At 45.7% G+C, this 25170-nt stretch overlaps 1 protein-coding gene across 1 annotated transcript in view; it reads left to right on the top strand.

Annotated features, from left to right (window-relative positions):
* The window catches only part of WDFY4 (WDFY family member 4), a 275410-nt gene that overhangs the window by 185993 nt on the left and 64247 nt on the right, over nucleotides 1-25170 (top strand). The window contains exons 44-47 of the mRNA XM_067025200.1: nucleotides 6939-7087; nucleotides 12790-12910; nucleotides 16054-16139; nucleotides 17609-17671. Coding sequence (XP_066881301.1) covers nucleotides 6939-7087; nucleotides 12790-12910; nucleotides 16054-16139; nucleotides 17609-17671 — 419 coding nt within the window. The remainder of the gene's footprint in view (nucleotides 1-6938; nucleotides 7088-12789; nucleotides 12911-16053; nucleotides 16140-17608; nucleotides 17672-25170) is intronic.

The raw sequence follows: 25170 nt of genomic DNA, 5'->3' as shown, positions 1-25170 counted from the left end.
TCTCATCAAGTTTCACCATGGGCCCTGTGAAGGTGGCTTTATCATTTCATCTTAACGGTGGCAAAACCAGAGCCTAGAGAGGCTGCTAACTGGAATTGCTCGTATTTCATCTCAGCTCTGTCTTACTCCAAGTTCGTGTGGTTTTTCCTCTTTCTCCTAGCTCCTAGCCTACTATGTTGGGCAAGTTACATAAACTCTCCACCACCCTATTCTTCAACAACCTTCCTGTATTGGGCCTTGGACATGTTGGCTCCAGGACCCCTCTGCTTCCTCTGCAAATGTTCTGGTTAATGCCGCCTCAGACAGGCAGGCCTCCAGGTTCATCACCATGCACGGCGTCTCCACCAGGACATAGAGTGACACGCATGTGCCAGCCTGCCTGCCGGCCTGCCTGCCTGCATATGACTTAGCCCCAGCTCCTTAATCCTTGTCCATTCTACTTATTGTCAAGGACAGGAACTGGAAGTCGAGGAAGGGAGGATTGTTGCACTGACCCTAGAACCATGAATGTGTTTAAGCAAACATATAGAAAGTTTGACCACGGCAGGGGTGTGTGTGTGTGCGTGTGTGTGTGTGTGTGTGTGTGTGTGTGTGTGTGTGTGTGTGTGTAGGTGGTTATTTTCTGCATTTCCCCAGACTAATATTTTCTGCTTGTGTTGAAACATTTTGAGGCAAGTATTGTTGTAAGCTGAGAATTCCCCTAATTAAGAGGTCTCCATAAGACCTTTTGGGTCTTGTGCTTTTTCTAAGTGAAAGCACAACCACAGCAGGGTGTATGTGGTGGGTGTGCGCCCAGGCTCAGGAAACCCGGAGCACCTGCCTTCAAGTGGCCATCACATAAAGTGGGCAGGCAGCCCGTGGCGAGCCCTGGCTCCTCCTCCCCTGCCATCTCAGAAGCGCTTGCTTTCATGGTCTTTGCTGATGCAGCCCAGGAGACTCCGGGGCACATTTCCTTCCAGACTTCTGGATGGCTTGTCCCGACAGAGTCCTCTGGGGGAAGCAGGCAGACCTGGAGCTCAGAATGGCAGCAGCTTAACTCATTTCTTTGTCAGAACATTGGAGCTCTGATCGCCTCTAGCGATACCTGGGATGGTAATTATTCTGTGCCACTTTCGCATCATTGATTAATGATTCCCAGAACCATGGACACGTTTCTCTGCAAACAGCTCCATTTGACATGAGGAGTGTTTATTTAATGTATGTTAACTGTGGGCTTGTGTCAGCCACTCCATGGTTGCGAACAGTCCCTTGTTCCCCCTCCACAGAGCTGCTCACAGAAGTGAAGTGAGTCTCCACTTAAAAAAATGTGCTTCCAGACCCAGTCTAGAGTTAGAACTCACATGGGAGTTGTTTTTACTGTTGCTGTTCTTTTTAATTACATGAAAAATTAAACATTTTTAATTTTTTTCATACAAACTCAATGTAAAATATTAGTTTGACCTTGTTAGAAATGAAATCAGCTCAAAGGGAGATAATTTTGCTCTGAACAGCAGGGAGCAGCATCAAGCTCTTCCTAGGTATTTTTAGCTGAAGTCATTTGTAGAAGGCAAAGAATTGTGTTAACCTTTGCACGTAGTAACTTCCCCCCTGGGAAGTTACTGGGTGAGTCACCACGAGTAACTTTCTAGAATGCAGAGCTGCACATGTCATCCCTAGTGAACACCTTCTGAGACTCTCTTTGGCATACTTTGTGCACAAGGCCACTTCTGAGCTGGCCCTGCGCTTCCCTGGACTTGCTTCCCTTACCCTTACATGAGTGGGCGAGTGTAAGGGTAAGGGAAGCACACACACACACACACACACACCTGCCTTTTTACTCTAATTATACAGAACGACTTATAATCTCTAAACATGTCCAACTGGCTCAAGACTTTGTACCTTGCAAAGTTTCTCCTCTGTTTTAATCGTCTCAACACCCGACCTCAGCCTTGGGATCACCTCCTTGGGACCCACTTTTCTGATGTCACCTTCCCCCCCTCCCCGGGTGCTGTGGGCCAGGCACTCTCCTCTGTGCCCTGAGAATGCTTGTATTTTCCCACAACCCCATGCTGTACCAGGACAGTTGGTATTCTTCTCTCTTTCCTGTTAGACCATGTGCACCACAAGATGTGCTTTCCCTCCCTTTATGTTTGTGTGGAGGCACAGGCCAGACATTCAATATGTATCTATCAAATGAAAGCATGAACAAATGGATGAGTTATAGCAATGTGCCTGCATGTGCTGGGACCTCATCTTTCATAGCCTCGCTGGTGTCCACGGATCAGTTTCCAAGTATGGTTTTCAGATTGTCTGCATCAGAATCATCTGGGCTGCCTATTAAAATCCAAATTCCAGGGCCCATTCTGCACTTGCTGAATCAGAACAACTGGGAATGTAACCTGGGAAGATGAACTTTAACAAGCTGCCTGCCTGGATGATTCTCATACATACTAACTTTTCAAATAAATGCTGAGATCCACAAGTCTGGGTTTTACGATATACAGAGCTGCCCTGGCTAGAAACATGCTTCAACTTCAGTCACTGAGTGCAGATTTTTTTTTAAATTAATTAATTAATTTATTTATTTTTGGCTGTGTTGGGTCTTCGTTTCTGTGCGTTGGCCCTCTCCAGCTGCGGCGAGCGGGGGCCACTCTTGATCGCGGTGCGCGGGCCTCTCACCGTCGCGGCCTCTCCCGTTGCAGAGCACAGACTCCGGACGCGCAGCCTCAGTAGTTGTGGCTCACGGGCCCAGCTGCTCCATGGCATGTGGGATCTTCCCGGACCGGGGCACGAACCCGTGTCCCCTGCACTGGCAGGCGGATTCTTAACCACTGCGCCACCAGGGAAGCCCCTGAGTGCAGATTCTAAATGCAGCTAATGCTACACACTGTGCTTTGAAAAGTTCAGGACTTGTAATCCTTTTCACATTATACTGGTGCAGTTTCCATCCTTTTCCATTTGGTCTCCCCTGAACCAGCAGAGAAAGGGTGGAGGCTTGACTGTTGGCAGGCTTGCTGTGGAAGTGGCACATGCAGGCAGGCAGGGGGCATCCCTGCTCCTTGTCTCCACCTGAAAATAGGAGCTGCCATCAAGAGATCTAAGTGTTATATTTCTTCTCAGATCTGCCAAATTGACATATAAAAACAATATCTCCTTATTGTTTTAATATACATTTCTTTGATTACTAGTGTGACTGAATGCTCCATCTAAAAATGATCAATAGAGAAAAAGTAGATGCCCGAATTCATAAGTAGCAAATGGAATTGAAATAGTCTCTCTCCTTTATGATACTTTTTCTCAGCAATCTGTACTGTTTTTTTTTTGAGATAAGAGAATACTTATTCCATACACCACTGTAACAGAATATATTGATAACAATGTCTAGGTGAGCAGACGTAAGGAAAGGGAAGTGTGACACGTGAGCACGGTTGAAGCTTTCTTTGCAGTAGATTTTTCGCACAAGTATAAGAGAATGTACACGTTAGCTCTCTTACTGGGTACTTCACATGACAGCTCTGAATCTCACTTCTTCTACCTATAAAATTAGAGCATTGTACTCAATTTCAGACTAGTAATGCTGGAAAAAATCTTCAGGGAGCCTCCAGTTGGCCTCCCCCTTTTGCACACTGAGGCCTGCCTATAGGAGAATGTGCTGGCGTGGGCTTCCGTAGAATGTCCCAGCCAAATGTCGTCCCTCTAACTTGAGCTCTGCCAGTTTTGGATTTCCAGACAACCTGTTCCTTATCATACACAGAACCAGGTGTGGCCATGTACTTGGTTATTCACCCATCAGGAATGATAATATATCATCTAGCTGATCCTAAAAAATTCTGCTTATGAAGCTGAAGTTCCACTCTTTTTAAAGTGATAGATAGAATCATGGCAGGAGGGAATTCTTAATCATGATTAAACTTGGGGGTAGAGCCCTCTCAGGGCTAATTTAAATGGAAGAGCAGGGAATAGTTCACTGGGGTTCATTTTCCAGTTTTTAGAATGCCACTCTTTCCTAGCAGAATCCATTTTTAAGCTATAAACCCAGTTCTCACCAGACATTTTTCTTGTGGTTTGGTTTATTATTGGTTGTTACTTAATTCTCCCCAAGGGAAAACATGAGGAGATCATGGAAACATGCTGCAGCCCCTGCTCTTGGCACCACAGAGTTTGGGTGAGGGGGCGGCATCACGGGGAGGGGAGAAGTTTGGGAGGTACATAGGCCTGGACTGTGCCTGGGCCCCGCACGTGAGCGTGTGAATGTGAGGATGAAGCATCATCCATACAAAGGCAGAGGAAAAACGTTTCAACGGCTTGGCATAGGGGACATAAACACCCTGCAACAATGCTGCTGGGAGTGTAAATTAGTGTCACCTTGCAGGAGGGCAGGCTGGCACTAGATCACAATTTAAAATATCCACATCCTTGACCTGCAGTTCTACTTCTAGGAATTCAACCTGCAGATTTACTCATGTGTCCAAAGTGACATGTGTACAAGGCTGGTCACTGTAGCATCACTCGTGATGTCAAAACATTTGAAAACAACCTGACTCAATAGGGGGTCGGTCTGATAAGTTGTGGTACATCCATGCAAGGGAACGGTCTGCACCGTTTAATAAAAGTGAGACTACTCTATAAGAAGTGATTTGGAAGGGTCTGCTAGATGGCCTATTAAGGGAGAAAACTAGATACAGACCAGTAACTATACGAATATGCTGTTTGTGTAAAAAAAGAGAATATGTACAAAACATGCTGTGTATTCACCTAATCTCTTCAGTATAATATACCGCGGGAGAAGCAAAACTTTTCCTCTACCCTCTTAGAGTCTCCAGCTAGGCCTGAGAATTCAGTGGACAGAAGACAGATTGACAGGAGAAATGCGTACAGATTTTATTTTTACATGTACACGGGAGGCTTCACAGGAAAATGAAGACATCCAAGGCCCCCAGGATCTTTGCACACCTACTTTGCAGCTTCACCAACCACACTGACCTCTCTTCTGCTCCCCAAACCTGCCCTTCCTGCCTCTAGGCTCTGAGCTGGATGTTCCCGTTCCTGAAATTTCTTCTCCCAGCTTTTGCATGACTGCCCATTTCCATCCTTCAAGTCTCAGGGTCTATCTAAAATAGTGTCCCCTCCAAGTTTCTCTCTGCCTTATTATTATCAACTTGTTTTTTTTTTTTTCTCTCAACGCACATCACAGTTTGTGATAGTTTATTAGTTGATGTGTCTTCCCCCACTGGATTTTAAGTCCCATGATTGTAGGGTTCTTGTTCATCTTGTTTGTTCCTCACTTTGACTAATCCTGTTTGATGCAGCGGTGTGAGAACTGGTATCTAGGGCTGCTTTCCAGGCTTCACCACTGCAGTCCTATCATTGCTCCCAAAGGTGAGCACAGAGCTAGTCCCAAGCTCTGCCACTTACCCATCTTTGATGAGACTCTTATCTCTGGGACCCCTTTTTTTTCCATCTCTAAATTAGAGTAGTAAAACTACCCTTGCCCAACTGTAAGGATTATACTGGTTAATATGTGTAAAATGTTTACAATGGTTATAAAAAAAAAAGTAGGGGGCTTCCCTGGTGGCGCAGTGGTTGAGAATCTGCCTGCTAATGCAGGGGACACGGGTTCGAGCCCTGGTCTGGGAAGATCCCACATGCCGCAGGGCAACTAGGCCCGTGAGCCACAACTACTGAGCCTACGCGTCTGGAGCCTGTGCTCTGCAACAAGAGAGGCCACGATAGTGAGAGGCCCACGCACCGCGATGAAGAGTGGCCCCTGCTTCCTACAACTAGAGAAAACCCTCGCACAGAAACGACAACCCAACACAGCCAAAAATAAATTAATTAATAAATTAATTAAAAAGAAAAGGTTGAAAATCAAATATTTTTTTTAAAGTAGGTAGTAAAAAAAAAAAAAAAAATCAGGTCCTCTTTTGGTTAACTGGAATTAGCACAGAATTACCCTGAGAAAATGTTGGTCTTGGTCCATTTGGGCTCCCGACATCTAAAAATTCATGTGTTCTCTCACTCGTTCCTTTGGAGAATTTTTCCATGTAAGGACCCACCTAGTCCTTACTTCGTGCGGGACTCTGGGTCATACCAAGACACCCTCTCAGGTCAGGCTCCCCAGAAAGCTAACGTTGAGCCAGAGATGGGCGTGCAGCAAGTTTATTGGGAGTGCGGGTCATTGGACTGGGCCCAGCGAGAAGTGCAGTCTCAGCAAGGCCTCGGCTGATCCCACGGGAGCTCAGAGTTGACCTGAGTGGAGGCAAAAGGTCTGGCCCTTCCTTCTCTGACCAGTTGTTGGGTACGGATGGCCACCGGGATGGGGACATGACCTTTGGCCCGGTACTTTCTTTAGCTGAGGGATTTTGGAAAGCTGCCAACATCTTCAGCTGCTGATAGAATGTGCTTGAGCCTGAAAGACGAGATCTGGGCAGAGCTCGTGCCACCTCTGCACATGCCTTGGACCAGCCTTGGCCTTGTAGACAGCAGTACCAGTCTTGCACTTGTGGTTCTAGGCAGACCCGGTTCCAGTCCTGGCTCAGCCAGTTTCCAGCTGGCCTCTGGACAAGCTCCTTCGCCTTTGTAACTGAGGGATGCCCTGGACCTTGAAAACTTTCCTCTTTGTTTACAGAGGAATGTTTTGCACAGTTGTAGAGGAGCTTAAAGTGAGAGGAAAAAAAAGCCAACATGCTCAGCACAGCAATAAACACTCATCCACATGCCTCGGTGGGGGTGGGGTGGCCTTGGGTAGATGAAATAATGAAACAGGGTGTTGGGTGTAGAAATGAAACTTAGACTGTGAAGAGCAGTGCAGCTCTGGGGCAGCAGCTCTGTCATTTACAGGGTGCTACTCTCACCTCCAAGGGCCTGGTGGGCAACCGGCCACTGCCCTCCTGCCCTCCAAAAGGAGATAGGCATGCTTCCTTTGCACGTGGCCTGACTCTGGCGCTCTCTCCCTGCAGGTGACACAGAAGTACTCCCTGGTCATCGTGCAGGGCCACCTGGTCTGCGAAGGGCTCCTGCTCTTTGGCCAGCAGCACTTCTACATCTGCGAGAACTTCACACTCTCTCCCGTGGGTGATGTCTACTGCACCCGCCACTGCTTATCCAAGTGAGTGCCCCTCCCCTCCCAGCAGATTCTGCCCTGAGCCCCAAGCTGCCTTCTCAGCCACCCCCATGCCTATGCCTCCCACCTTCTTCTTTCTATGGACTCAGGTTTGGGCCTGAAACTGAGCCACGAGATAAAACAGAGGAACCTTAAGGCATAGGCATCATGATTGTGGTTCCCCAAAGCTAAAATCTGGAGTGGTTAACAATGCAGCAGCTCCTGGGGCTTTCCTGCTATGGAATGCACCACAGGACAAAGGGCATAGGTCCTTAAGTTGTTTGGGTAATAGAATCCAGTCCCATCAGCTTACTCAGTCAACAACTTCTTTGATTGTTCATCCTTATGCAAGACATCAGGCCCTGTCCCTCATGCCTGCAAGGCACATGAGTGCAATCAGCAGCATAGACAGGTTCTTTTGCAAAGAGTTTGGAATATCATCCAGGGACAAAATATATGTTATTTGAGGACTCTTTGGGGTTCATGCTTGGAGAGATGGCATGGAGCTTGTGTGGTGAGGGACAGGTACTTGAGGAAGTAGGCTAAGATCTGGGTCTTGAAGGATGGGTGAGATTTGGGTAGAAATCTGAAGAGTCATTTTTACACCAACTAATACCAGAGGTCTTTGGCAGGAAATTCCGAGGTTCTTCTTTAGGATCAAATGCAGTTAGTCTACTTGGGTTCAGTTGGTTCTTATTGATTAATTCTCTAGTGTTTATAAAGTACTGCCATTCAAAACCAAATTGATTATGTTTGCACTTTTGCTAAAGGTTCAGTTCTCAAGTTGTATGTTTTCATCACTTTTGGAGAAATTTAGATGTAGATTTCTTTTCTGGTTAGCTAAGGCTCAAGTAATGACAAAATGAACTCTTAGCCCAGTGGCTCTCAAACTAAACTACATCGAATCACCTGGAAGGCTTGTTAAACAGACTTCTGGGACCCCCTCATCAGCCCAGTTTCGCATGTGGTAGGTCTGAGTTAGGGCTGAAGATTTTTAACAAGTTCTCAGCTAATGTTGATGCTACTGGTCTGGGACTACACTTTGAGAACCACTCTTTCAGACTATTGACAGAGGAACCAGAGCCTTACCGGCCAATAACTAAGAATTTTAACTCCCAGGTGTCATATCATTTCCAGCCTATGTCAGGAAGCAAGAGTTTAAGGAGTACGGAAGGATAGATGTCAGCCCACCCTCCTTTGATTTAGGTTTGTTTTAAAACGCTTGGCCTTTTTCTCTCTGCTAATTTCCATCTTTTATTCATACCAAACGTTCACCAATTGCAGTGAGTCTTCTGTTCTTTTCCAAGGCAGGAGCATAATTAATACTTGGCACACTCATCCCATCTTATTGCTCATGTTTTATTGATACTGATCAATATGGACAATGGGTCTGCTGACTCGCCTTTCTGAGATCTGATGAAAGCTTTCTCCTCTATGTATATGCATGGCGTGCCCATGAAATGACTTGCATAAACCATCGCTTCACTCTCCACCTCTGGTGTAAATTGAGTTGGTGTTAGATAAGACCTTATTGATTAGGTAAATTGTGTTTATGAGGTATATGGAATCATGATCAAATTGACTATATCTGCACTTTCAATAGAAGCCCAGTTGTCAGGTTGGATGTACTCAAGTCTGGAAATGTACTTTTCTAGAATGCAAGTAGGAGAGTAGTGAGAATAAATTACTACCTTGGAATATCGTTTGGGAATTGCATAGGTAATTTTAGTCACCATACCTCAAAGAAGTGTTTGTTAACCAGACAGTGCTTTCTCTCTGATCCCCTGTCTACTGCCCTAAGAAAATGCTGGCACTCGTGGAGTTGTGGTTCTCAGAGATGGGCCATTAGATCATGTCAGATCAATGGGGATTAAGTCTTATTTTGACCATGGAGACTAAGGGAGATACATAAATAAGCCAGTTAAACATAAAGCTAAGTCAACTCTGAAATGTTTCTCTAAAAGACTGCCATCAATTTGAGTACAGTTGAGCATTAGACCTTGAAAGAGACTCCTCAACGCAATGTACCATGAAAATATCCCAAATAAAACTCAAGAACACTGCCAATCCTCCAGCAGTGATTGGCTTGTGTACTTTGGAACTTTCCTTAGAAAGTAAGACCCTTTCTAGAAGGTTATATTTTGCTTTCAGTGGGATCTCTTCTTAGCAGAATAGGATGACTGTACTAATTGGGTTGGCCAAAAAGTTTTTTAGAGTTTTTCCATAACATAACATCCTATGGAACGCCCGAACGAACTTTTTGGCCAACCCAGTAGCTGTCTAGGGCTCCTGTAACAAAGTATCAAAAACTGGGTGGCTTAACAAAAAATAATTTATTGTCTCACAGTCCTGGAGGCTAAAATTCTGAAATCAAAGTGTTGGCAGGGTCATGCTCCCTCGCCAGCTTTAGGGGAGGATCCTTCCTTGCCTCTTCTAGCTGCTAGTGTTTCCTGGCAATCCTTGGTGGTCCATAGTTTGTATATACATCACTCGGTCACATGGCCATCTTCTCCCCATGTGTGTCTGTCTCTGTGTCCAAGTTTCCCCTTTATATGAGGAGACTAGTCATACTGGATTAGGGCCTATCTTAATGACCTCCCTTTATTACCTCTGTTATTTACCTATTTCTAAATAAAGTTAAATTCTGAGGCACTGGGGATTAGGAACTTCAACATATATCTTTTAGGGGACACAATTCAACCCATAACAGTAGCAGCCAAGCTCACAATATATAGCATTTGATTCATTTGGTGGGAATCCAAACCATCCAACTGGCTCTTTGTGATGGAGTGCTTTTAGCCAGATGTTTCCTTCACATCAGTCAACAGTTTTAAGGCATCATCTCTCTGTTTAATTCAACAAATACTTATTGAAAGTCTGTCTTGTACCAGCACTGTGGTAGACTCCACAGATAACATAGATCCGTCAGATGTGGGCTGAGTCTGGTAAAGAGTTTGGGATCTAGCAAGTTATTTGGGTATAAATTCCTGACAACAATTGGATACATACAAATGTGGGGCAAATCAAAGTATGTTTTAGTTTGAAATCCACTTCTATTACCAAAGACCCAGTCAATCAATATCTTGATTATCATTTAGTTTACTGTGATTTCCCTAGTTAAGAATATTAAAAGTTTTACTATGACCACCCTGGACAATTTGCATATATCATTATAGGTGTCATGCAAGAGCTGTGAATAGCATCCTTTGAACTGTGGCCACAGCTCCATCTAAAGAACATGGATCAGCGACTCCTTTCTATTCATTGACCTTGGGGGCCTGAACTCTGATTTAATGAACATGTAGAATATAGTGTTTGCAAAGAGACGCAGTCCTAGCTGTGTGACTAATGCTTTGTATGATGGAACTCCAATCTGGACCCTGCATCGGTGAACTCAGTAATGTCATTCACAATTTAGTCTTCCTGAGAAACTGAGTCTGTCTAAGCATTCCTGCCTTACGGATTATTCAGTCCCTACAAGCAGGAGAAGAATGACCATCTTACCTCCTAAAAGCTCCTTCCTAAAAGCATTCTCCAGAGCATTCTTCCTCATGTCACCAGTGTTTCAGAGTCCTAGGTTGAGAATCAGTCTCCACAGAGTAAACTAGAAGGAGGGAGCTGGTGGGGGAAGCTCTGTAATTGCCAGCCAGCCTGTCTGCCTCAGGGGAGAAAAGGTGCGGCTGCGAGAGCTTGGGTTTTAGATTCAGAGGATCTGGTCTGAATCCAGTTCCGTGTGACCTTGGAAAAGTCACTTCTCTTTGGAATGTAGTTTCCTCATTTCTGATATGGGAATCATGATAACACATGCTCAGTAAGGGTTCATCACGTGGATCAAATTAATCAAGGACAGGGAAGTGCTGAGCAGGCTGTAGAGCATGACGGTGGTCTGTCCACTCAGCAAACATGCCCAGAGCTCCATCCAGGAAAGATGTGGAGGATGAGATCCATGGGCACAGGTCTGTGCCCCCATGAACTCACTCATAGTCAGCTGGGGAGAGAAACCAACCAAAGGTGCAGCTAAGGTACGGAGAATGTTTGCTGTGCTCCCACAAGAACGGGGCCACAGGACCACAGGCCACAGATCACATCATTGTCACTGTCACAAGTGCCTTTACCTGGAATGCTGTTTGGCCTAAGTCAAGAGTAGGAACCAGAATTACCTCCACGACCTCTTTGGGAGTCAGGGAAGTTTAGGGGAAGCTCAGCTTAGCCCCAGAGGGAAGCATTAATAATGGACAAAGGGCCTCAGCCAGCAGTAGATTTGAATTAAAACATCCAAGCAGAAGCATCCAGAACCATCCAGCCACATTTGTGTTTCGACAATCCTACAGCAGTGTGGCTCAGAACAGGGGCCCTGAGAGGGTTGTTCTGAGAAGGGGTAGCAGTCTGCGGGGGTGCGGTCTGGCCCTATGGGTGCTGAACAGCCGGCGCAGGCTGTGTCCCACACGGGTAGCCTTTCCCTCTACCTGGCAGTAACCGTTCTGCAGAGTGTGCAAGTCTGAGCTCTTAGCACTGCAGATGCTGGACCAGCTCTGACCTCTGCCCAGAGAAGTCCTGTGGGCCTGTGTGATGGCCTGATCTCTCTCCATTTCCCCTGGAAGCGTGGCCTGCCATGGAGGCTGGGCAGTGAGGGCCACCCCTGGAGCTGGGGTGGGAGGAGGTAAAACACATTCCTGCCACCTAGTGCTGGTGCGGGGCTCCTCGGCTCTGTGGTGGGCACACAGTCTTATGGAGGGCTGAGGTGCTTGGAAGGCCCTTCCTTTCTCCAATGCTAAAAGGGTGTTTTATCAGAGCTTTGTGGTCATGTACACGATGCAGAATTGCTATGTAACTCAGATGATCATAAATGTAACTGTCCATACTGAAATCAAATTTATTTCTCAAGTCCCCATTTGTATCGGTGGTGGAAAGCTTCATCTGGTTGGTTATCTGAAGGTATTTCAGTTACTTCCAGTGCAAAAATTGTTCTTTTGGGGATAAATACTTGGTCAAATTCATGATTCCTCCTTCCCCCCTTCTCCCTCTCTTCCCAAGGGGAGTCATTCTGACCTCCGGGAGCAGGCATCCAGCATCGGGCTGGCTGGCCCATCCTCTGCTCTCTACAATGCCGCTAGTCCCTGGTCCAGGCACGGTGCTCTGGGATCCACTGCTAACGCTGGGGTCATTGTCTTCCAGCCCATCAGTGCTCTCAGCCCTGCCACCTGCCTCTTTGAAGACTCAGAGTTTTCTGCCCCTTTGTCCCATTGTACCCTAGGTGCTAGCCCGACTGACACGGCTGGTCCTCCCAGGGCTCTACGTTGCCTGACACCATGCTGGACAGGGCTTGTCTTTCTGCCTCATGTTCCAGGAGCTTGAAATTTCTCCAGACCTAGCTACATATCTCTTTCATTCTTCCCCCATAACCCCCCAGCCCATTTCTGACCCCTGTACTCAGAGAGTCTTCTCACACTTACACTCTGCACCCCGTGTCATTATCTGTCCTGGAGGTGGGCCCTTTGCCTTGCTGTCCCTCCCCTGGTGAGGGCAGTGCCCCGCCTTACTCCTCGGCACAGCTGACGCAGACAGGCGCTCAGACAGGGTTTATCAGGTCAGTGGGGGCTGACACATCCTCCAGTGTGTCCCAGAAACTCAGGTGGGCCACGCACGGTGCAGGCAGGGGAACAAGCCTACCAGACACCCTCTCACTGCGTGTCTTGCTTCCTTTTCAGCATTAGCGATCCATTCATCTTCAACATGTGCAGCAAAGACAGGTCCTCCGACCATTACTCGTGCCAGCGCCACAGCTACGGTGACCTCAGGGAGCTCCGGCAGGCGCGCTTCCTCCTGCAGGTGTGTCCCGGGAGGGGGCCAGAGAGAGTACCATCTCTTCCGGGCACAGGTGGTCCAGGTGCCACTGAGACCCCATCTGAATGTGAGGGACACCTCCCTGACCCCCTTCACCTGTGCACAGCCCAGGGCCCTTTGAGACACCTGTGAATCCCTGTGGCTTATGTTGGGCTGGTCCCCTGGCTGGGACGGAGTTCTGCCTTCTGTTTCACTCTCTCCCCGGTCCCTGCCATTTGGCCACTGGCCCCTTCTTGCTCTTACCCGTGTCATTTAGGATCCAGCCTCTTTGCTTTATTTTCCCCTTGACATGCCCCAGAGCTGCCTTGGAGATTTGGGAATACAGGATAGGGCAGCTCCATTGCCTCGTGGCAGAGCCAATGACTGAGAGTTGAGTGCCAGTCTGCCCTCTGTTCTGAGCACGTGGACACCTCCTCAGGCCACAGCCCCTACCCTCTGCCCTCCTCACAGCTTCACCTACCTTCGAGCTCCTGGTCATTTCCTGGGCCAGGTGTTTTAGAGATCTCCTGACTGTCCCCTCCAGCCAGGATCCCAGAGCCTTGTCCAGTGCATTCAAGGGCTCATCCAGGTACTAAACAGAGCTGATTCCTTCAAGAGGCAGCGCTCTGCTGTCAGCTAGTCACAACCACGTGCTTCTCATATCCCACCTTGGAGAAACATCGCCTGGTTTAGGAGCATCACCTCAGTGGCAAAAGGAGGAAGAACTCTGGGGAAGAACTCTGGGGCTCCCACTGGCCTCAAACACATCTTGCCTTCACCAGCCCAACCTCAGCAATAGCAAAGCTGCATCCGTGCCCAGGGGCCTTCCAGGCAGCTGGCAGAGGAAGAGATGAGGGACCACCCTTGGAGGTGGGGAGGAGCCCAGATCCCTCCCTGCTCACCCTTGCTACAGGGTCTCTGTTCTGCAAAGGCCAACAGGGACAGTGCTAGACCCTCAGGAACAGAATAAGTGTGCCTTTCATTTGTAAATTTCTTTGTCCCTTGATTCTCCTGCTGGAGGCCTCATTATTATTCTCTGAAACTAAAGCTCAAGGAAGCCTTTGCGGGGGGGGGGGGGGGGGGGGTGAAGGGGGGCTCATTCTAGGGAGGATCAGCTGCCCTGCAGACAAGGGTCCAGCAAGCTGCTGACATCTGACCCAGCTCTCTCCCTCTCCCTCTCCCTCTCCTTCTGCTGCTTTTGCCCACCAAGAACTGGTTCTCGTTTTGCCTGCGCTTAGTGCCCTTCTCTGAAAGGACAGTGAACTAGAAAGGGGTGGGTTGAGGAGGCCCTGCCCTGATGATTCTGACCACAGCCAGCATGGGCCCAGTCCTGAGCACGGCTCTGCAACTTTGGCACAGTCGGGCACCTCTCTGGGCTTCCATTTCCCTCCAGTGAACAGGTGACCATGTCTTGTCTTTTCCGCCATTACATATATAGCAGCACTTAGCACATTTTAGGCACATAGCAAGTACTCAAAAAAAGCTTTTTAAAAAAATAATTGTATGTCTACTAACAGGCTATATATAGTAGCAAATAGATATCAGTAAGTGAGTGTCTTCCCCAGTAAAAGGGGATTGTTTCCAGATGGTTGGTTAGCCTGACCGTGGTGGAAACCAGAAGTGGGAGAGCATGTGTGATGGCCAAGTGGGGCTGGGAGAGCCTCATGAGCAAGGCCACCATTTGTCCAGCCCTAGATTCTCCCAGAGGAAAGTCAGAGCCTGGGCACTTAAGGTTGCTGGGACAAGCTGTAGCCTTCATAAATTCTACATTCATCATCTCTTTGCACAGTGTTTATATTTCTATTTGTAGGAAAAAAATCGGTGGCTCTTATGTGTACCCACAGAGGAGAGGGGTGTTTCATTATCATTACAGACACTTTCCCTCTGCTCAGGAATCTAATGAACTGGACTTTGAGAACTCACTTCCAGCCAGGCAGGAGCAGGACCTGACTGCTGTTGGATGCAGGACCCCATCTTTGAGTCTGACCCTCCCCCTCCCCATCTCTCCTTCCATGCCCAGGCCTCACCTCTCCCAGGCCCTCCCTCAAGTGCTGGGTGTTCTTTGGCTGACCCCATCTGATCCTATATGTGGACTCACTCTATCACTATTCCAAGTCTGTTATTTGTAGATTGGAAGGGGAGGGAGGAGGAAAGGAAAAAGAAAGGAAAGCAGGTAGGGTTCACTTAGGCATTAACAAAATACCCTTGAAACAACATTGATTAACAAAATACCCTTGAAACAACATTGTTATGTCAGTGTGGCCACGTCAAAACGGCTCAGCAGAGTGGTTTGGCAAAGCACCCTGTGCCTTCAAGTCTATGGGTTGGCGTAAGATGCTGCCCAGATTGGGACTGGCACCCCCTCAACCAGCTCCCCTAGTGCTTCTGGTAAGATGACCCTTTGGTTCAGAAAATGAAACCCTTGACAGGGAAGTAACGTGTCTGGAGGTGTTACTGGGCACTTTCTTCTCTTTGTCCCCTCCTCGCTTGCCCTGGGAGTGGGGCTCTTGTTTCCTGCTTCAGCCAAAGGAACTCTTAGTTCTCCTGCCCTCCTACTCATTCTGTGGAGACCCCATTCATCACTGTCACCAAGGTCTTCATATCCCCTGCAGGAGATTGGGAGGACTAACCAGGAAGGGGTGCCTGTGTCAACCTAGATAAAGAGGTAAACTGAGGCAAGCTTGAATTACCAGAAATTGAGTTAATTCAGGAATAGCAGAGGAATAGCCATTCACGAAACGTAGGCTGTCCGGAGCTACAGGCAAATCCGTTGAGGGTCAGCTATATCTATGGGCAAGGAGCACACGTGGGGGTGTCCAGCCAGAGTCCAAGCTGTAAGTTCACTGGCTTGAGGATGGGAGGGAGGGGTTCTTGGTGGATGTTCATTGCTCATGAGGTAAGTCTCGATCTTCTGTAAATCAGGCATTTGTGGGAAATCAGTCTCTCAGTTCTTAAGTTTCGTTTTTCTGAGGGTGCGTGCCTGAGGTTCGCCCTTTCATATCCTTTGGTTCCATTTTAGATTGAAATCCTTTCACGCCTGACACAGAGTCCCAAATGACAGCCATGGCTCTGTTGCCCTGGTGGGGGGGGCGTGGGCGTGGTTCTCCATTCCAGGAAACTGCAGAGCAGTAAAAGGGTTCTCTTTACAGGATATTGCCCTGGAGGTCTTTTTCCGAAATGGATATTCCAAGTTTCTTGTCTTCCACAACAGTGATCGGAGTAAGGTCTTCAAAAGGTAAGGGTTTGAAAATCCTCCGCTAAGGAGACTAATCATGAACCAATAGGAGAGGAACAGCTCTGTTCTCAGGAGAATTGTTCTCAACCTACAGTGAGCAGGATTTAGGTTAGACACAAGAAAGAACTTACCCACAGAACTGTTGAGTGATGGAAAAAAGTATAGAGAAAACTATAAAAGCTCCTTCCCCAAATCCTGGGAAACTGGCTCTGTGTCATGAACTGAAGCAGTTTGGGACAGTAATAACTGAAGGGAGAAAAAAATGTGCAAACACAACATATTTAATGGGCCTTCCAGAATTTTCTGGCTTTATTTTTTAATTTTCCAAGTAATTTTTTGGCTTAATCTTCCTTTTAGATCCCAGTTGCCAATTTTATTTTTTCTGACTTCATATATTATTGGAAAGAATTCCTACCAACTGATTTCCCACTTCTGCATGGAACATCTTTTTTCTTAAAGAGAGAAGCAGGCTGTTTTAGTTTAACTTCTTTTTATCCAAAGAGATTAATCAATCTAAGTAGTTTAAGCTAGAGTTTAAATTTTAAATTTATATTACTAAAGTTAGAGATATGTAGATTTGCAGAGAATCTAGAAGAGGCTAAAGGAAAGGTAGGCTCCTAGCCATAAACAGACCACACAGAAGCTGGATTAATAGACAGGTGGTCACACATAGCTCCACTTAGGGTTGAAAGTTCTGAGGTGAGATTTGACATCCCTGGCCTGCATGTGCCAGGCCATTTTGTGCTCAGAGGTTCTAGCCTTACCTTCCTGTCAGCCCTGGTCAGTCACTGGCACCAGGACCAGCTGCTGGGTCCCAAGGGCAGGGCCAGAGTGGAGAAAAACAACTCTCGCAGAGAGGCTGTCTGAGCCAGCTCTGGGTGCGTCTCCATTGACTGTGATTCTCCATTTGACGTTCTTCGAAGGACTGCTGTTATATCGCCTCCTAAAATGTCTTCAGGTTCCGTTTTAGACCACACCGAAGAAGTAGACATGCAATGCTGAACCTCAGGTTCATGTTCCCTTGTGACTTCTGTGCATTAAACGACATTTTTTTCACAGTCGAGCTAGAAGTCTTATACATCCATAACTCAGACAGTGAATGGTGCCAACCACACCCCACCCTTGTTCAAGGAGCATGAAAGTAAGATGGCACTTGTCCTAGAGTGCTACAGTGGCTGCTAAAATCAGCAATGGAAATGCCAGTGCTGGCCCAGAGGAGGTCTCTGAACCATGTAATTTTTATTGTAACTATTGTTTCATTGTTATCACTGCTATTATTAAGGCTAGAGCATATAATGGCAGAGGGTGCTGATGGGGTGCCTCAGAGGTACACCCTGATCTAGGGGCAGATGGGGCCCGCTGGAAGGGCAAGAATAAACCCAACCTCTAGCCTGCCTCCAAAAATGTTCCCATGGTGGTGGAAGAGTCTTGACTCTGCTGATAGAATAATCCTTTCCCTTTTTGTCTAGCTTCTGCTCTTTCCAACCCGGCTTGAAAGGAAAAGGCTCCACGGAGGACCCGCTCAACCTAAGGTAACAGGTGCAGGGAGGAGGCCAGCCATGCTCTCTGGGCAAGGTGTTGGCCTTGCTTTGATTTTCTTCATTGGCCTGACCCTACTGCTAAGAAGGCATGCAAAGAGCATGTCAATCTGCCTTCTGCTTAATTTTGCTCTCTCCCATCCCCCTACCACCCTCATCCTACTCCCCTAGTTCCTTCTGCCAATTAAACCTCTACAACAGACTTGAAGTCCCAAGTGCTCTGAGGCTTGTTCAAACCAAAATGGCAGGAAGCCGCCTCTGCCTGTGGTGGGTGGGGGCAGGTTACCCGTCGAGGGGGCAGCCCAGGCCCAGCCTTGGTGTCAGGCCCTCAGGTTGGGGTGTGCGCAGTCCCGGGTCTGTCCTTGCTATTCGAGGCTCTGAAAACTCAGACGCTAAATAAACAAATGTACAGTGATGTGCAAAGCAGATGCTAATTTATGAGTCTGTGATCTGGAGCATCTTTCTCAGGAAACAAGATGCTATGGCCCCTTCCTAAGTGCCCCCCCCCTTACAAGTACCCAGTTCTCTGGAAGGCCAGTTCCGGATTGGCAGGTGCTTTTATTTCAGTTTGGAAGGGGAATAGGAAGAGGACAGTGGTTGCTATTTTTCTCCAGGAGTATGTGGGGCTAGGGCAGGGAGGAGATATGTTCAAAATATTTATAATGACTATGGAATGGGTGTCATCAGTTTATTTAAAATGATTTACCCATAGCTTGTTATGTGTACTGTTCGCTGCTTCACAGAGCCACAAGCAAAATACTGAAGATCTCCCCATTTATTGAGTTTACATTCTTGTGAGAAAGACAGAAAGCAAAATTAATGAAATACAAAGCATATTAGATAATGATAACAACCAAAGTCGATCGAGGTAGGGTTTGAAATCTTAGGTTGGTAGGGGAAGACCTCACCCGGAAAGTTAATATTTGAATTAAGACTTGAGCAAAGTGGGGAAACAAGTTATTCAGATAACTGAAGAAAGAACATTTCAGGCCAAGGGAAGAGGAGAGCAAGGACCCGGAGGGGAAGTGTGGTGGGCTTGGTTGGGGCCACAGTGGTTGGGTGCAGTGAGTCAGTGGGAGCAGAGATGAGAGAGGGAACAGGGTTCATGTACGCCTTGGGGGCTCATGCTAATGGGGTCGCCTTTTACTCTGAATAAATGGGAAACATTGGAGGGATCTTGTGACCTAACTTATATTTTAAAATACTTACTCTGGCTTCTGTGTTGAGAACAGAACATAGGAGGTCAAAGGCAGAAGCTGGGATACTGTTTAGGAGATTTTTGCAGTAATGCAGGTGAGAGATGATGCTGGCTTGGATTGGGGGTGGGCAGTAAAGATGGTGTGAAGTGCTCAGATTGTGGACATATTTGTACATGATTGAAGGTACATCTGGTGGGATTTGTTGACAAATCAAGTGTGGGTGGGGAATGTGTGTGTGAGAGAAAGGACTTAAGGATAAGACCAAGCATTTGGGCTTGAGCACCTGGAAGATGAAATGGGGAAGACCACACAAAGAACTACTTTGGTGGTGTAGTGGATATCAGGGGCTCGATTTTGGACGTGTTAATTTTGAGATGCCTCTCAGATATCCAGGTGGAGATGTCAAGTAGGTCATTGGATATATGTTTTGAAAGTCAAGGGAGAGGTGCTCCAGAGAAATACATATCTAAGCTCATGGAAGAAGAGCTTTGACAAAATGAGGAAGCCAAAGAGCTGGTTCTAGGCTCTGAGGGCACCCAAGCAGCCAGGGCATGTGGTGAGGCTGTGCTGCTGTGGTCAGCCATGGACTTTGGGATCAACCTGATTTGGGCTCATAGTAGGTACTCAATAAATGTAATTCCTTTGTTTAGTTTTAGAATCAACTGCTGTGTATTTTGGGCATGTTTATGGAGCAGTTGATTAAATACAGGCATCTGTGTTCTCAGCTCTTTGAGTTTCTCCCAGCCCTTCTACCAGCCACAGTGTGCCTACACGAGTTTCAGAGGGGAAGGCAGTAGTGGCTCCCAGCCTTAGAATGGCTTGGCTGGCCATTGCCCCATGCCTGGAATGAACTTGGCCATTTTTTGTTTGGATTACCAAGGACAAAGCCCAGTTCATACACCGAGTCTTTAAAAATGCCTACCTGCGCTTTGCACACTCTAGCAAACATGAGCTTCTCTTCTCTGAAGGAGGTGCATGGTCCATTCTGCGGGTTTTCACCAGGCCCAAGATGCTCGGCCTGTGCTACAGGTTTTCATATCTTCAACCCCCAGCTCTTCATGACTGATCTGGCCCCTCTAGAGGCCATCTCCCGTGTACAGGAAACCAGAACTTTTGGATACCAGAGTTTTTGCCTAGAATTTTGGTGACAATGGCTGCCTCCATAACTGAATTCCAAGGATGTTCTATGGGCCTGGATCCCAAGTAGAAAATACTTGCAAAGCTGAGGTCAGCCTGGGATCCATAATCCTCCTCTGTCTCCCCATGGTACAAGACTAGACCACTTTGGAGCCAGCATGGTGGCATAATCAGACATCTGTGAGGTGCAAGGCTCTGCAAGCATATAAGGGCTTCTAATGTAAAGCCAGCTAGATGCCCCTGGATACATGTCTGATGACCAAAAAACTCCATGACGTTAGACATAGGTAGGCTCTGCAGAGACGTGAGAATAGCTGAAGTTGCAGGGAAAGGGCAGCTAGGTGAAAATGAGTATGTGAAGAAACACACACCTTTATACTTAAAGTTATCTGTACCCTTCCACAAAGGGCTGGAAACAGTTTCAAAACTAAATACAGGGTATAATGGTCCTTTAAAAATTCCTCCCAAACTCCTTTAAAGGACAAAAACATAGATGTGATATCAGGTACCTGGAATGATCTAGTTACTCTCATTGTCCTGAAACTAAGAAAAACCAAACAATTGTGCTAGGTTACATTATTTTCCAGTGACAGATAACAAGAAACAGACAGTTTGGGGGACCTTTTTGTTCTGGAACATACTTTCTCTTGGCACTGAGTAAATAGGGTAGTGGGTAACAAAGAAGGCAATTCCCTTTCTATAAAAAATGAAAAAAAAGAGCACTATAGAATATAGTTTTCTGAATTGATTCTCTGAAAAAATAGAGCCCTAATATCTGGGCTTATTTCTGTACAGATATTTCTTTGGGATGCTAACGTGATCTGGCACCTTTGAATGGGCTAAAGGCATCCTTCCATAGCAATGGTCCCTGACAAGTTCTGAAATACTCACTTTCTGTGCCATCAAGACAAAAGTGTCACTGGGCTGGAAGAAGCTGTTGGTTGTGAGGCAGGGCTTATATTTGGGGCCTTACTGTATCTGCATGTTTGTAATTTCTGAAATGTTCTCTCAGTTGTATAGCTAACTTAAATGTAATGGTTAGGATGAAATTCATTTTTTGTCACGAAGTTCTGCAGTTGAGTATGTACTGTCCTTTATAGCTTTCCTTTAATGAATGAGTTTCCTTTACAGATTATCTTTGAAAAGTAATGAAAAACAAAGAACTTAGAAAACCAACCATAAGAAGCTGTAAATTCCCATAAGAAGATGATTCTTCCACCATAATCAGGGCACCACTGCTAGCAGCCTGGAGGCTAAATTTCAAGTACTCCACCTCCCCACTTCCGCCTTTTCAGTCCCTACTCTTCCAGAGATCGTCACTGATGACCAGTTGGGAGGCTGAGAATCTGTAATGTGCATGGTTACTTTGATAAAGAGAACTTTCAGCTCCATCACTGAATGGAGAAACATGCTCCTTGGGCTTCTTGGTAAAGCACACCTTGGGAGGGCAATTGTAGGGGCTATACAGCTCAGACCCTAGGGTTAGAGCAGAATCACTGGAACCAGAGGTGAGCTAAACACCCTGGTGGGATAACCAATGCCCTGGCATTGTGGAGCTTCTCACATGGTTGGCTCAACAGGCAATGGGTAGTGGAGCCCAGTGACCTGTGGTGAGCTCTGCCTGGGTCCTGCTCAGACCTTGTTTTGGCCCCCATTCGTGTTGTTCCTTGTCTTACTTGTTCATGTCTCCTCTTAGCTCTGTCCTTAGCCGTGACCTCAGACCTGTTTCTAGGCAGAAGCCTAACTTAAGCCCTGATCTCTGCACCAAGCCTGGCCCCTTTGTCCACCCATTCAAGGTGCTTCCATAGGGCAGTGGGCAGGTGCATTAAAGTCCAGAACTGTGAAAGGAGCAACTTGCTGGCTCATGGTCCCCCCACCCCACTTGCTACTTGTACCCAGCTACCACCAGAAAACCTGGGACATGGGTTGAGAAGCCATGCATTGTCTTTTTATTATTTTAACATCTTTTTCAGGAATCTTCAAGGGTAAGATCAACATGGATAATTTTAAGTTAGGCCAGTGATCTGAAGTTAAGGTGCTCTTTCTCCTGAAATGCCTTAACTCTTCAGAATGATTGAGGAACTTTAAGCTTGCCATAGTTACTCATAAATTAGCACTTGGCAGATACAGAAAGATCTGTTTATCACTGCATATAGTCTGTAAGATTTTTTTTTTAATTTTAAAATAACTATAGATGCACAGGAAGTTGCAAAAATAATACAGAGAGGCCCCATGCAGCCTTCACTTAAATTCCACCAATAGTTACATCTTATGTAACTATAGTACAGTTTCAAAACCAGGAAATTGACATTGGTACGATAATGTATGCATAGTTCTTTGTCCTTTTTATCATATGTGCAGATTCTTGAAACCACCACCACTATCAACATATGCAGTTACTTTTATCACCACAAAGATATCTCTTATGCTACCACTTCCTGGTTATGCCCACCCTCTAACACAGCTCATCATCCTTAACCCATGGCAACCACTGATCTGTTTTTCATCTCTACCATATTTTGTCATTTAGAGAGTTTTCTATAAATGGAATCATAGAGCTGTGACCTTTAGAGATAGGTCTTTTCTTACTCTGAATAATGCCCTTGAGATCCATCCAAGTTGTTGTGTATATCATATGCTCCTTTTTATTTCTGAATAGTATTCCATGATATGGTTATACCACAATTGGGTTTAACCACTTGCCTCTTGAGGGGAATTTGCTTGTTTCTAGTTTGGGGCTATTACAAGTAAAGAAGACAATCTACATTTAATGTAATTATTAAGATGTTAGGACATAAGTCTGCCATTTCATTTCTCATTTCCTGTTTTTTCCTCTGTTGTTCATTTCTGTTTCTTTTTCCTGCCTACCTTTGCATTACTGAAAGATTTGTTAAAATTCTACTTTGATTTGTCTATAGTATTTTTGGGTTTTTTTTTTTTCTTTCTTTTTTTTTTTTAAAGGGATCCTCCCGGACCGGGGCATGAACCCGGGTCCCCCGCATTGGCAGGTGGACTCCCAACCACTGCGCCACTGGGGAAGCCCCGATTTTTGGGGTTTTTTGATATAAATTCTTTGTATAGATTTTAATTGCTTGAGGTATTGCATTTTACATACATAACTTATAAGAGGCAACTGGTGTTGGGATTTCACAAGTTCAAGTGAAGTGTAGAGACCATAAGTCTTTTAAGTCTTAAAGTCTTCTTTTAAATTTTTAATTGTCTATAATTTATGTTTATCATTTTCTTAAATATTTGCTCTATATAAATTTTAAAAACACACACAAAATATTTCCCAAAGTTATTTTCACACACAGTCTAAAGCAAGAGAGGCAAAATGAATTTAAGAAGCAAGTCAGTGGTTTAGCCGGCCCTGGAGAGGCTGGCTTCCAGAACGTTTCCCTTGCCACTTTCTTCTCCTAACTGAGGGCTTTTCTTCTTCAGAGCTGATTAGCCTTCAAGTTTTTTCCATAAGCTGCTCTAGGGAGATGTTGAGCGTATCCTAGGGATGAAGACATAAGAGGCCAAGGCAATTACTCCAGGTCATGGAGGCAAAACACAGCAAGGGCAGAGGTTGCACAGGGGTCACCTAGGTCACGCCTGGCTTTCAGAGAGGGTGGTGACTGGGTTAGTGTGAATAGGGGTTTTGTTCTATTTGAAGAAAGAGAAAACCCTGTGACTTTCCTATCAAGTATTTTGGGGCCTAATATACTCTCCAGAAAGTAAAGATGACTGCAGTATTTTAGGGCATTAGGGAACATCAACATTAAACCTTTCCTTGACAGAAAAAGAAATAAAATATAGATGTTTCCTAACTGAGTTCTATCTACCATCTTCAATTCATCTTACTGCCCGGGTTTTCTGATAAACCAGGGGTCTAAGGTGAATGTATCCTGAGGCAAATCAAAGCCCCCTGCTTGTTTATTTCTCAATCCTGGTGAAGTTCAATGCACTTAAAACCCCTTCCTAAGACATGGCTATAAGAATGAAAGCACCATAAAGCACCTAGAGATCAAGGATGGCAAAAAATTTCATCTTGCATGCCAGCCCCTCAGTTGGAGATAAATCCAGGAGAAGTGCTGGAGAGAGATTTTTGGAAACCAAGCACAGTGGAGGAAGTTTCTGCAAAGGTCAGGAGAGGGGGTAGAGGGGCAAACCTTGGGTCCAGATCAAGACTCTTTGTAGGGACACAGGGAGATCTTTTTCCTTAACTCATTAATTCTGAAGAAAAAGTGTCTCGAGCCGGAGGAATAGAAATGGTCAGTATCCAGATAACTAGCCATCACTTTGTGTTTGGATCAAATGCCCCTGCATGGATTCTGTGCTTCTTTGGTCAGAGATGAAGTAGGTAAAATAGCAGGATGGCTACTTGGGGACATGTTCAAGGCCCAACATTCTAGTGGGGTCTCCTGGGCCTAAGGCATGACATCTCATCAGGCACCTCACAGACATGTGTCCTCCTCTCATCTGTAGAAGGGCTTCTAAGAAATCATTGTGGACATAAATGAAGGGAAAAATATAAAGAATGACATTCAGTGCTCACAAGGGTGCAGTGAAATGAGTTCTCTAATATATTACTGGTAGATATATAAATGGGTGTAAACTTTTTATAAGCTTCTTACTAGCATATATCAAAAATTATCTAAAAACCACACCCTTTAATACAACATTAAAAAAATCTTAATCATACAGGCTTCATCACAAAATGATTTCTATTAGTGAAAAACAGGAAACAACTTAAATGTCCCAAAATAACTTAGTTATGTATATCCATGTTTGACTGTTTTACAGATGTTTTAAATTATGGTTATTAAGACCATGTAACCACATGGGTTTCAAAGCAGGATAAAAATTATGTGAGTGCTATTATTTTAACTATGTATAAAATATACATAGAAAAGTAACTAGTAAGGAAATCTGTCAATATTACAGCTGGCTTACGCTGTAGAATTGTGGATACTTTAAGCTGCTATATTTAAAACTATGTTGTGGTATTGTTACTTTAATAATAAAAAACATTTAAGAAAGAGATAAACTGAAAAGGGAATTTTGAATCTATATCTTCAGAGATTTTAGAAATATGATAGAGTTGTCACAGCTAAGCATTTCAAAGGAAAATAAGCAGTGAGGAGTGAAGAAATGAAGTATGCTGTCTGCTAT

This window comes from Kogia breviceps, chromosome 2 (genome assembly GCF_026419965.1).
Source record: "Kogia breviceps isolate mKogBre1 chromosome 2, mKogBre1 haplotype 1, whole genome shotgun sequence".
NCBI classification, from domain to species: domain Eukaryota; kingdom Metazoa; phylum Chordata; class Mammalia; order Artiodactyla; family Physeteridae; genus Kogia; species Kogia breviceps.
Note: the sequence above shows the minus strand (reverse complement) of the source record. Positions and strands in the feature narration are given on the sequence as shown.